Consider the following 14316-nt stretch of genomic DNA (forward strand, 5'->3'; position numbering starts at 1 on the left):
GTGGTTTTGAGGTGTCCTGGTACTAAAACACTAGAGCACTAAAGCCAGAAAGTTACACTAGTGTCACAAGAAAGGACGAACACAAAACTCAAGAGACAGTAACATGATGCTAGAACCCTACTAACTCCTCCGTGTTTCATGAGTGTATCGTGAAGGTCAAGTTCTCCAGGGAGAGGGATTTCATAAGTTAAAAAGAGTATTACGGGTCCTCATTAACCGCAATTCCCAAATCTGAACATCTCTAAGATATAAAGCCTTCTAACCAACTTGGTGGTGAACCTAATGTTCGACCTTTCTCTCTCTCTTCCACTTGGTGTGAATATCCATATTCTGGTGCAGAAGCGTGAACAGACTGGATTCCAGGAGCTGCCTCAGACGCTGCCGTGGGTGTTAGGGTATATACTCCGCATTACCCATCTAAAACCCACAAAGTTCTGGGTTCAGAAACCCTGGACCCTAAAGTTTCAGAGATGCATTGTGGATCTGTATTACTTTATTCAACGGTACAATACATCTAGAAAACTCTGAGACCGACGAATAAGGAGAGCTGTAGATTTTCTCTTCTTTGCTTATCTTAATAACCATGCAGGAAACAATTTCTCTCCTTCCCTTCCCTTCTTCCTCCTTTTTTTTTTTTTTTTTAACCAAGTTGAACTTCAGGTTCTAGCAAAGAAAATGGGGACACTTGGCTATCTCCTCCCTACCACATACTCTCCTTCAGGGGTACAGGGAGGCTCACAGAACTGGTGGCTGAGGATGATGCTTGTGAGGGTTCTGTTGTAGTCGTGTGACCATTTGCAGATACCAGGGAAGCACCTGCGGTCCCTCTGAGATTCCTCCAGCAGAGGATTCTGGATTCTGGGCATGTATCATGGATAAATATGCCACACTAATTTGCCACCTGTACGGAGGGGCAAAATTACCAACAATTATGAATTATGTACCTTTATTTCTGATGGTAATGGCTAATTTATCTAGGTAAAGATTTCTTTCTTGATTAGTGAGTTTGGTTTTCTAGGATGACAGAAAACATTTTTTGCATTTCTAACATAGTTGTAAACATGTAAAAATTCAAAACAAATTTTTTTATAAGTCTACAATTTGAGACAATAATCTTACTCAAAAAGCTGTTTAATTTTCTATGTTATCCTTTTGAGTCAAAATCTTCATTCTGAAAAACTGACATAATGTCATAGCCGTGAACCTTTTTGTTATTACCAAGGTCAACTCAAAATATGATATTGATATTAAAGAAATATTTAGCAAACGAGACAAGCTGTCATAATACAAAATTTCCTCTTTTACGGTATATCTAAACAATTCCCATAGGATTGGAAGAATATCGTCCTGCAAAATACCCTATCTGAATACTTTTCTATGCTTGGAAACTGTGAATTACACACTTGAAAAGCTCAGTAAAATGGACTTTTGTGCACAAAACAAAGCTTTCTGTAATAACATTTCCACTTGAACATTTTGTTTCAAAATTTCAGATTCTGTTCCTTTCAAAAGGTCTTGCTGGCATGAAAGATTCCAGCTGCTTCTCCCTCTAAGTCCTTTAGAAGTCATGGGAAAATATCACGCACCCCGTTCTCTCTCTCTCTCTCTTTTTTGTTGATAAAATAACATAGAAGAATTATATAAATCTAAATTCTTCCCACAAAAACTCTCCTTTGGGCTGCATGTATTTCAAGCTTAACAGATGACTTTTTTTCTAGTCATTTTCCAATAGGGAAATATGCAAGTTTGGGTATTAAAGATACTATTAGGTTATGTAAGTCGTATTCCAAATGTTGACTCTTCCAAACACAGCTGTCTGAGTATTTTTATTTTTATATACTGATTATCTAAAAGTCTCAGCAAATCGATTTCTCTTAGTATATGATCCTATCAGCTGTTTTCTTTCAAGAGGCCAATTAAAACATTGTAGGAAAATAGACCCCAAATGATCAAATGCTCTAATACTGCTTTAACACTGAGCTCGCTATGACTTGTAGTAGTAAAACCACTTAGGTAAGTGCAAAGTAATGATGTTAGTAGACTCAGAATTGTGATTTATAGACCACTGCCTGAGATTAATCAACTTTCAACGCTGTCTCTTAGCAGGGCAAGAAAATAATGTTGTCATCTTTTTAAAGATAGTAATCTGTACAAATGTTTATGTTACCAAAAAAAGGCTTTTAGAAGAAAATCAGCCGGTTATCTTCTTTTCCTGTTGATCTTCTAAAATTCTTCCTTTAACCTATGAGTGCCTAAAAGGCATCATCTAGTCTGACAAAAAAACAAAACAACAAAAGCCTACAAATAGGGAATTTTCAGATACCAGTAAACCAAGTTTCATCTGCAGGAATTCACAGATGCTCTTAAAAAAGGCAGATGAGATTTCATACAAAGAATAAAAAAATCAAGAGGGTACTTTTTTTTTCCCACAGAAATTTCATTTTATCTTTCTGGCTTAGTGAACACATGGTCTCATGGTTTACAGAAGAGGAAATATTAAAAGGTCTTCACTTTTTTTTGCTTCTAGCTGCTCATCTAGAGACTTAAGACCAGGCAGTCCGTGGAAGCTGAAAGGAATTTTTCAGGACAAATAAATACTCCAACTCCTTTTCTAAAATGGAGGTAAAACTCAATTTCCCTGCTACTCATTTCTATTGATGGAGTAACGTGTTGCTCTATTTCTAAAGCATTATTATTATTATTATTATTAAAGAAGCAGAATTGGAACCCTGTAGGTTGATAAATCAGGGTCACAGTAAGACTCTTACTGACCCTGGAACTCTGATAAGCAGCTATTCTCCCACTGGCACCAGCCTTTAACTTTGTATGGATGTCACAGAAACTGACCCCTCTGTATTCAATCACAGCGTTGCTTTTTTGACATTGGTTGCTGTGTTTCCTTGGAATAGACAACCTGTAGATGGAGGGCAGCCTTCCATCACCTCTAAAGCACATGATGAGCTTTGCCTAACAGGTAAGCAAAATGTGACCCACAGAACTTTACATGGGATTTCCTTAATATCAGCCCTTTTCAGGTGCTGTTTGCTTACTGGTCCTTATAAGTCTTCTAATAATCAGCATCAATACATCCGGTTCTCTGTAACAAAGATATTTCCAGGTCCCAACAGACGGCCTGGAGTAACCAAGCTTTACTGGTCTGGTTTCAATAAATCTTGTTAGCAAAAATTCTACAGAACAGATGTTTTTTAACTAGTCCCTGTTAATCTGTGGATGATTCTTTATATCAAAGGCAGTGCGATTTGGGAATGTATTTATGTGGTTCAGCATAAAGTTTTTTGTTTTTTGCGGTACGCGGGCCTCTCACTGTTGTGGCCTCTCCGATTGTGGAGCACAGGCTCCGGACGCGCAGGCCCAGCGGCCATTGCTCACGGGCCCAGCCTCTCCGCGGCATGTGGGATCTTCCCGGACCGGGGCACGAACCCGTGTCCCCTGCATTGTCAGGCGGACTCTCAACCACTGAGCCACCAGGGAAGCCCCATAAAGTATTTTTAATCAATTCACCGATTTGGTAAAACGTTGTTTAAAATGATTTTTTCCCTCCTTTTTTTTTTGGTGGCCCCCTTTCAGAAAGGCTGACAGAAAGTAAAAAGTCAGGCTATTCTCAAAATCAGAGTATGAAGATTAGCCACTAGCGTTTTCAGTTAAGGTCCCCTTAGGGAAAAAAAGCAAAAAAATCAAATTCTTTAAGTAGTACCTTGCTTAGTGCAGTGTATTAATAAGTCTTCTATTACATTAAATTAGAATATAACTATACAGTTTGAGTGTCCTGTTCAGTTGACTAAATTAGGTGTCCCCTGAATTGACCTTTTTAAAGACAAGAGTATTATTTTTCTATGGTAACCGAATGTTTAAAAGATTTTTTTTAAACGTCTGTATTGGAGTATAATTGCTCTACAATGGTGTGTTAGTTTCTGCCGTATAACAAAGCAAATCAGCTATACGTATACATATATACCCATATCCCCTCCCTCTTGCATCTCCCTCCCACCCTCCCCATCCCACCCCTCTAGGTGGTCACAAAGCACTGAGCAAATCTCCCTGTGCTATGCGGCTGCTTCCCACTCGCTATCTATTTTACAAGGAATTTTTTTTTTAATAAGAAAAATCAGTGCTTGGCACTTAAACCACTGCCGAGTTTGTGATGAATAAAGTATGTATAAATCCTAGAAAATGTGTATTAGCTGACTAATGCTCAGGAGTGATTATCAAAGGAGAACTTTTTGTTTTTAAAACTGTTTTGACCCTTTTCAACCTAATATTTGCTTATATAGCTGCCATGATGAACAGTTCTTAGGCTATTCAATTGTTTTTAAACAGAAATGCCAACTCCACTGATTTTCTCATTGTTGATGGACATTCTTTTTTTTTTTTTACATACATACGTACGAGGCAATGAAATACAATCACTACATGCTTTGCTAAGGAAAATAATACAAGGGAAAAATATTTTTAGATAAGATGATTTCCTCAACCTTTCACGATATCTTACAAATTTGTCTATGCTAGAATATGAACATGGGTGACATATATTTCTTCCTATCATGGACAATACTTCCTATCTATACCTCACTCATTCTCTTTCAGCAACACTGAACCCAAGATTTCATTGTCAAGCTCAGTAAGACAAGGAAGTGAACATTTCCATTAACTGGAAAGAAAAGGGGGTTACATAAGTATACGCCTTCAAGCTCAATAAGACAAGGAAGTGAACATTTCCATTAACTGGAAAGAAAAGGGGGTTACGTAAGAATAAGCCTTCAGGGGTCTGCTGAGCAAAAAAGAGTCCAAAAGGAGAAACAGAACAGCTTGTGAGTTTCACGAGAAAGAGTAGTTATGGCTCTGAGTTGACCTTACATAGTTCTCGTTCTATTAAAGTAATATCAGCACTTTCGACTTCTCCCTTTTGTAAAAGGAACCCTTTTCCTCTTGTACATCAAGGAAATTGCTCCCATAATATGTAGATTTTTTGGGGCCCAACTGAGTGGCTTGCGGGATCTTAGTTCCCTGACCAGGGACTGAACCCAGGCCACAGCAGTGAAAGTGCCGAGTCCTAACCACTGGACCACCAGGGAATTCCCATAATATATAGATTTTTAATACTGATTCCACATAAATGTAATCTGCATATATTCACTGAAATGTAAACATACAGGATAATAGCATCCTGGGCAAAGTAGCTTTTTAGGAAGGTAGAGATTCAGGATAATCAGGCTATGAAAGAGTTACTTTGCCTTTTATGTGCGACCATTAATTTCAAAGGTTATTTGATCCTCTAGATTCTAGAAGATCTTAGAATTAAGCCCTGGACCACGTGCTATATAAAACACTTCCCCGGTGCTCTGTGTGTTCTAAGTTGACATCTTATGTTATGAATGCTGCTCAAGAAAATGTACTGTATTTACAGGGTATGTATATAAGTCAAAGCCATTCAGTTAAATACAATTAAGGTTGTAGAGTCTGGCATTCATTAATAGAGCAAAAACAACTTTCTACAATACTAAACTATGAGAATGGGACATCTAAAACGCCTGATGTTTGGCCACCAAACCAAATGTGGTCCACTTCAACGTTATGGGGATTTTCCCAGATGTGATGGGAAGATGTAAAATCAAGGAATTCTGGATTACTTCTCTTGTTCCGAAACTCCAGGCCACTCAAGCATATGAACCGTGGGCTTGTACAGAGAACGGTGTTTATCAGGGAATCCCAACTTCTGTGACGTGACTTTTACGCTGGGAGATAAACTGACCTTTTGGATAAGGTGTCTGACCTCTCCCCTCCCGACAGCTATTTCTCACCCCAGACAGCTGCTGTTACAAACAAACTGCGAGGGAACACTTTGACAGATGAAGCCAAACCAGGATCCTTTGTTTCTCTGCAGCCAACAAGCTGGGATTCCACAAGCTCATGAGGGGGCCATGAGTTACTAGAGGCCAGGCCTGCTCTTCCTCCCCACTGACCAGCCCTGTAGCCCCATGTTCCCAGGACCTGCAGGGCCAGATGACACTGTTCCCAGCTCACATTCCATCCTGTCAGGGGACTCTCAAAAATAAATAATATTTACAGCAGAGTTCAGAGCCCGTGAAAGAAAAGGCAGGGAAAAGTATCTTCAGAGTAAGTAGACCAGACAATGGAATCCACTGGATCTGTGGTTATTAAACCATTTTCTCATGGGACTTCAGAGCCCTTTGTAAATAGATATGAACCTGCACTTACCAAGAGCCTCAAGTCCAATACCAAAGGAAAGGCATAAAAAACTAACAAAGAAAAAACAGAACAAAGTATAGTTTCTAGATCCTGAAAATGTTGCACTCAATCCATTCGGTCAACAGTTACTGGCCACCTACAAGGTCTCCTGCTAAGGCTATAAATAAACCTTCATCACCCCCCCAAAAAAAGGACTATCTCTGTTTCATAGCAAGAACTTGGGAAACCTAAATAAAAAGGGCCTGGAGGTCTCCTTCTACAAATAATCAAACTGAGCTGAAGGGACTATATTTTAGGATCAGAGGTCAGCCCACTACAACCCACTGGCCAACCCTGCTTGTCTTTATGTGGCCTGTGGGCTAAGAATGGTTGGGGAAAAAAAATCTTAAGAAAAAAGCCTTAAACGGTTGGGGAAAAAAAATCAAAAGAAGAAGAATATTTTGTGGTACATGAAAATGTATATGACCTTCAAATTTCTGAATTTATAAATAAAGTTTTATTGGAACACCGACCCACTCATTTGCTTACCTACTGTCTCTGGCTGCTTTTGCACTTAGAAAGGGAGGGGTGAGTAGTTGCAACAGAGACTGGGTGGCCTGCAAACCCCAAGTAGTTACTGTCTAGTTCTTCACAGAAAGTGTTTGCTGACCCTTGTTTTAGATTGTCGAAGAATTGTTTTGGTTTTGCTGAGACATCTGAGTGAGAAAATATACCTCTGCCTTTGCTAGAAAGCCTTAGAAATGCATGGGGAGCAGAGAGAAGGCAGCTAAGACCTGAAAAACCAGTTAGCATGAAGTTGAGAAAGCTGGACAAGTAGAGGTAGACCACCAGGTGAAGTAGTTTAGGCTGTATTTACAGATCAGATCCCCCAAAGCAGGAGAAAACACCCAAGTTCCTTCACGGAGCAGAGGTATAACCTGCATTTCTTTTTCATACCAATTTTGCTAATTTCCTAATGATGGGCCAGGATCCCATGCCCTGATGCAGTTCTTGTACATGTGGGTGAGTCTTCATATCTCTAGACCTTGATTCTAAAGAACGAGCTATACTGGACTTCCCTCAGGGGAGTTCAATAAAACAGAATCCCAGGAATGATGTCTGTCTTTGAGCAGACAGTCCTGTTGGTGGATGGTTACAACCCCCACTGTGTCTCCAGTAATGACCAGGAGAGACTGGCCATTCAGCCCTACTGGTCAACGGGCCACGCTTAACGAAATGAATGATGAGACTGAAGTCTGTGGGTCTACAGGGTTATTAAAGCAGGGCACATTTTTCCCCGTGGTTAAGTCTGTTTATGTTCTCTCCCTAACATAACATCTGGAAAAGGAAAGACAGTAGAAGTGGGATATTTATATTGTAACACTTTCATGAAAGACATCTTCCTGCGGGCTAGGATTTTGTACCTTCAGGGTTGGAACTAAAACAGAGGAAAAAAAAGATGTTTGCGTCCATGGGGTTATCTCTAGTCAAGTTCATACCATAGTGATAATTCAAGGCTCCACGAAGACATCTGGGCAACCTGACACACCTCAATACAATGGCTATGTGTGACAGTGGGTTCTAATCTCAGCCTTTTAGTAACTTTCGTTTGGTACAGAATATCCTCCTATTACTATGCTTTCTCTGCCTGATGTATCTATTTCCATTGACAAGTTGGGAATTGGATTTCAACATTAAGATATAATATTAATAAATTGCCCTCCTACGAAGAAAAGACAGAATAGTTTCTTTTAATAGACATGCAACAGACTACATTTTTACGCCAAAAATTATTGTAAACTCACCTAGAAAAGTCTCCCTTTGCCTCCTGTAGAAGAAGAAAATTCAACATCAGTGACACATTCTGATCCCATGTTACAGATTTTAAAATACATTGTAATGAAGACCTCTACTGAATCAGTCCGACTGACTGCTGTTTCGTCCTATCAGCTATAGTAATATAATTAAGGAAGGACACGTGTATTTACCACTTGAATATGAGACAACTAAACTTTAGAAAGTTATATACAAAGAAAGTGACTCATAATGACAAAGGGAAAGTTTCCATTTCTAAGCCCTGATCTAACTTTTTCCAGTTTAAAGATTCTGAACCTGGATGTCTGTCTGGATAGCACTGTCTATGTGTCCATGTCTTGTGTTATTTGTTGTTTTATCTTGTATTGTGGGCTTTTGGAGGCACGGACCATGGAATCTGTAATGCATTAACATAACGCCTGGAACACAGTAGCGGCTCACTAAATCTTGCTGAAGGAATAAATTAATGACATCATTTTAGTTCATCTTGCCAGTGTTTCTAATATTCAGTATGCCTCTTTTTCACATAAGCTAAGGATCTTTTCCTTGTCTTTCATGACAGTGATTCTCCTGGCAATTAATTCCTGCTTTTTACTTGGCTTTCTCCAGTGACCTGAAGAAAAGGGGGTCACTGGATGGTCTCAGTTTCCCCCAATCTCAGGTTATACACACAATTTTCCTTTGCAGAGAAATACAATCTTAAAATTTTGGAGAAGAACAGAATAGAGAAGACTCTATTTGCTGCCATGGTGTAGTTTCCCAGTAGCTCTTTCCTGCTTGTGGCTAAAAATAATTAAGAAGTCAAAGAGCTAGTGGATATAGCAACTGCCATGCATGATAAGTCTTATTCCTCTTTCTTCTGTGTATGGCCCTGGCATACAAAGACGAGGGGGAGACAACTTACCTGTAAAATATACGAGGCTAATTCAAACACCACTTCACTGTCAACATCAATCAGCTCCTGAAAGGAAAACCGAGGAAGATAAGTTTGGTCCTTTAATGATGATTTCTTTATGATCTCTCCCCAGAGAGGATGGGTATTTCTTTTCTAAGGTGTTCTCTAAAATCTCAAGCACTCATAGAATATCTTCTCTGAATTACTTGGACCCAAATGCTCCCTGACATGCTTTTTATAGCTCTTAGAATGAATCCAGTGGTCCTGGGTCTACACAGTTGCCTCCAGGGCTTCACCTTTGTCTTCATGAGAAATCAAGGGATGGGCCAGTCCCCGGCTTTTTACAAATCTGTCAACCTGATTAATCAGCAGAGCAAGGTTACTTAATAACCACATGCATTTTTCTTTCTAAACTCTACTTCAGAACCAGGAATAAGGCTTTATTGAAGAAAAGGTTACAGTGGGATTGTGACTCTTTTAAAATTAAATAAAATGAAAAATATAATTCCCCAGTTGCACTAGCCACATCTCTTTCATGTACTCAATACTTCAAGGTAGCTGTTGGCTACCATGATGTCAGAGCACGTGCAGGGCACTTCGCTCACTGTAGAAAGTTCTACTGGTCCGCAATGTTAGAGAATCCAAGTTTAAAAATACTCTGTTCTCTAGTTCTTCCCCCAAATATTTAATCGTGATCTATGGACATGGTCTTAAAAGGACATAAGCCTCTCAGGTTTTTAAAAAATCCTATGTATATATATTTCAAAATGTACATAGTCCATATCTCCTTTTATCTAACAGCTTGATTGAGGTATAATAGATACAGAAAGAAATTGCACACTTAATATATATAATGTGTTAGTTCAGACATATGCAAACACCTGTGATACCATCACCATGTTCAAGGTAATAAATATCCATCACCTCCAAAAGTTTCCTTGTGTCCCTCTGTGTGTTTTTCTCGGGGGGGAGGTAAGAACACTTAATGTGAGATCTACCCTCCTAACAAGATTTTAAGTGCACAATACTGTATTTGATATACAGTTCAGGTCTTAAAGACAAAGGAAAACCTGGAGTCCACCAGCACGCAAGAATAATAACGAAATTAACGGATGTTGTACTTCGGTTATCAAGTACAAGTAGAAATCCCTACCTTTCTTTTCTCTCCTTAATACCACTAGATTCTACAGTGAGTGACTGGAGCACAAAAAGTTAGAGCAAGCACCAACTTAGACCTCAGCTAGCCCAGCCACCCGCTTTCATTGAGAACAGAAGCCAAAAACCATCAAGGGACTCCCCCAAAGTCACAAGGCTTTAGTGGCTGTGATGGGCTGGAAAGCACCCCCAACTTCTTGTCCAGCATCTGACCTTCTGGAGGGCGTGCTCTCCCCCAAATCAATCATGTCACAGACTCAGCCAACATGGTCTCAGGACCACATGTAGCATCAAAGTTAGCTAAAACGAGGGTTACTTTTTTTTCGAAGTATAAACCAAACTCTGATTCACAGATTTTCTAATTATTTTTGTGTGATCCAGAAGTGGCCCCTGTAATTCAAAACAATGCATTGAAGCAAGCCTGTGTATTTTGAGGGAAGGATATCCTGCAGGCTCTTTCGAGCTTAGGAATTTCAAATATGGATAGTAATGTTTGCTACCAAACCACCTTGGAGCGTGGGCTAAAAGAACTCACGAGAGACATGGAAGAATTGGGGACAATAATTCTTTATGCTTAACCAGGTGAAGGAGATTTACGGACGCTGTAATTGATACAGACTGTCAGTGCTGGAGTGTGTTGGAATGCTTGGAATTGCAGTCCTGGGATTACCAGGTCCCATCAGAATGTAAATCATTTAACAGTGGACAAATGATTTAACAGAAACGCCGTACAGGGTTTCCACAGTGGATCATTTCTACTCGCACTGTGTGCCTTTCCTTTCCCACCAGTCGACTTCCTGAAGCCGCTGGTGTGTACTTGGCGGCGTACTCCGTCAAACATTTACGCCGAGATTACAGGCAACGGTCAATGGTAGCTAATACTTAACATCCCAGGAGAGGCCAACTCAAAGCCAACCACCGGGGACAACCCTGTTAAGTGCGAACATTGTTTTTAGTGCGTTACTTGACTCATCTGCTAAAGGGAAACGTCTATACCTTTGGGAAAGGGGGCAGGAGTGGGGAAGGCGGAGGGTGGGCATTTTCTATTTGATTTGATTTTACAGTCCATTCTGCAGTTCCAGGAGAGACTGTCAGACGCTAATCGCATGGCAGCGTTAACTGTAATGTACCATTATTCAGAATCAAGCTACCAAAGATGCCCATTTAAACATCGAACCTGATTTATACGAGTTCTCTCTCACCATCCGTATGTGCCCTCAGGGTAAATGGGAAGTAGTGCCTCTAACTGGGGGGAGTTTCCACCTTCTCTGACCTTGACCATCTCCCAGTGAAGATATTAAAAACAATGAGAGCCAGAACGTGACCGGTAAGAGGGAAAAGGATTGAAGAATGAGGTGGCCCAGACGTCCCCACTCTTGAAAAATCTGATGGGAAAGAGCTGCAGTATTTCTTTTCACCGTTTCCATTTAGTATTTATTGAGTTCAAGAATCATGGCCTCATCTGTCCTCAGAGGAATCAGTACAGAGTCTAAATGGTGTTTATAAGACCCAGTCTAGGAACGGGGGTGGGGGTGGGGGAAGAGATGCTCCCTAAGGGTGAAGAACATGCTTTCCTACCTCGCAGCCTCTGCCTGATTCCCTGATGTCTCCTGTTTACAACACCTTCCCCCGTTTATACCTCATCCTCCCAGGTGATTTTATCCCCTGCGATGGAACAGGGCTCTCAACTTCCTGCCCACACCACACACCTCCCGTTGCACCTCAGACCCTGAGAGCTGAGTCCCCGCGGGCATGAGTGGACAGGTGTTTCCAGGGTTCCGCCTACCATATAACATTCCAAAGATCACTCCACCTTTTTCTCATCTGGCTTCTCTCAAATGCAGAGGTGGCTATTTTCAAGTGTTTCTGCCCAAGCAGAGCAAATAAACTGAACAAGATCACAAACAGTGCGTGCAAAAATCCCATACTTCCCTGGGGCACTGGGTTTTCCCCCGACCGAGGATGAAATGCAGAAAGGTGGGGAGCAGAAGGCCCTTCAGGGAAGCTGTACGGGTGTTTCCCGTTGGCGTCACCCACGGGCTGGACGGGGGACACTCCTCTGTGCCCCCAGTGCTCTGAGAGCCATTTGAGGAGGGGTGTCGGCAGGGTTGTCTGCTGAGCTGGAGTCTGCCTTGGGGATCTAGGGTGGTCTGCTGGGCATGGAGTCATTTTCTCCTGAGACCCACTGGTAACAGGGGGATGCTGACGGAAGGGACAGTGATGTCACAGAGTTCACGTGTCCTTTGGACATCTGTTTTACTTACTACTGAATCACGTGTGCTGCTTTCTCTGACCTTTTGCCACGTGGTATGGACGGACAAAACGTGACCCTCTGCAGGGTGTGTGTGTGTGTGTGTATGTGTGTGTGTGTGTGTTCAGACAGGGCTGGGGAGGATGGCACTCTGCCTTGTTCTACAAGCTGCTGAAGGAGGAGGCCTGAGGTCATACATCAGCAGCCGCACGGTAAACAATACGCTCAAAAAGATTTCCATTCTGAGGGCCTCTGAGTGTTCCAAAGAGACAGCCCCATGAGAATCCCCAGTGACAGGCGTAAGGACGGGCTCCACAAGTCCTGAGAGCTGGAGGAACTCGTCACGACCCCCTCGCTCCGAGGGCCCTGGTGGTGACCTTCAGACTCCACTGAGAATCTTAATGAAAAGCCTTCCTCCTTGGTCAGGAATGAGAGAAATTCCAGCTTTCATGGAAGATGCACGAGAGCTTTATAACAGAAAAGATGATGAGCAACCACATGGTAGGTTGAAAAGATTTCAATGAGAATGACCTTTGCCAAGTCCAAGCGGAATGACCTGCAGGGCTGCCCAACGGTTTTCCTGGTAAATCCTCACCCACTGTAACCATCTTTCTTTGTACCCACAAAACGCCTGAAGAGGATGGTTTCTTGCCATCCTCTTTAAGACTATTTCTACTCCGGGGCATTGAATAAATACATCCCTGGACCTCTTTGAGTTTCATTTTCCTCATCAGTAGAATGGGGAGAACAATTTCTTTTCCAATTATTGCACTGAGTCTGGTGAGGTGGAAATGTAGAGGTGATTTGGAAACTCTGAGACTCACTACAAATATCAGGTCTGCATTATTTATGTTCACTTACTGGCATTTCTGAATCATCTGAACTCCACAATTTTGTCTGTTCTTCAGCATTTTTTAGCATTTACTGGAATCTTTATTTTTTTTTACATTTTATTTTATTTTTTTAAAAAACTTTTTATTGGACTATAGTTGATTTACAATGTTGTGTTAACTTCTGCTGTACAGAACAGTTATACATATACATATATCCACTCTTTTTTAGAGTCTTTTCCCATATAGGTCATCACAGAGTATTGAATAGAGTTCCCTGTGCTATACAGTAGGTCCTTGTTGCTTACCTATTTTATATATAGTGGTGTGTATATGTCAATCCCAATCTCCCAATTTATCCCTCCCCCCTTTTTTCCCCCCAGTAACCATAAGTTTCTTTTCTACATATGTGACTTTATTTCTGTTTTGTAAATAAGTTCATTTGTATCATTATTTTAGATTCCACGGATAAGTGATATCATATGGTATTCGTCTTTGTCTGACTTACTTCACTTAGTATGATAATCTCTAGGTCCATCCATGTTGCTGCACATGGCATTATTTCATTCTTTTTTATGGCTGAGTAATATTCCATTGTACACATGTACCACATCTTCTTTATCCAGTCATCTGTCGATGGACATTTAGGTTGCTTCCATGTCTTGGCTATTGTAAATAGTGCTGCAATGAACATAGGGGTGCATGTATTTTTTTTTTTTTTTGGGGGCTGTGTCGGGTCCTTGCTGCTTCACGCGGGCTCCTCTAGTTGTGGCGAGCGGGGGCTACCCTTCGTTGCAGTGCACAGACTTCTCATTGAGGTGGCTTCTCTTGTTGTGGAGCACGGGCTCTAGGCGCACAGGCTGTAGTAATTGTGGCTCGGGGGCTCTAGAGCGCAGGCTCAGTAGTTGTGGCTTACAGGCTTAGTTGCTCCGTGGCATGTGGGATCTTCCCAGACCAGGGCTCAAACCCATGTTCCCTGCACTGGCAGGCAGATTCCTAACCACTGTGCCACCAGGGAAGTCCATGTATCTTTTTGTGTGTGTGTGTGTGTGGTACGCAGGCCTCTCACTGTTGTGGTCTCTCCCGTTGCGGAGCACAGGCTCCGGACGCGCAGGCTCAGCGGCCATGGCTCATGGGCCTACCTGCTCCGTGGCATGTGGGAT

General features: G+C 41.5%; 1 protein-coding gene across 7 annotated transcripts in view; it reads right to left on the reverse strand.

Moving 5' to 3' along the window:
• Window positions 1–14316, reverse strand: part of FRMD4A (FERM domain containing 4A) — a 346032-nt gene that overhangs the window by 109580 nt on the left and 222136 nt on the right. For all 7 annotated transcript variants that reach the window (XM_060097751.1, XM_060097749.1, XM_060097748.1 and 4 more), the window contains exons 6-7: window positions 8927–8983; window positions 8013–8035 (exon numbers count right to left, since the gene is read on the reverse strand). In XM_060097751.1, the coding sequence (XP_059953734.1) occupies window positions 8013–8035; window positions 8927–8983 (80 nt within the window). The remainder of the gene's footprint in view (window positions 1–8012; window positions 8036–8926; window positions 8984–14316) is intronic.

The sequence above is a fragment of the Mesoplodon densirostris genome, chromosome 4 (assembly GCF_025265405.1).
Source record: "Mesoplodon densirostris isolate mMesDen1 chromosome 4, mMesDen1 primary haplotype, whole genome shotgun sequence".
Lineage (NCBI taxonomy): Eukaryota > Metazoa > Chordata > Mammalia > Artiodactyla > Ziphiidae > Mesoplodon > Mesoplodon densirostris.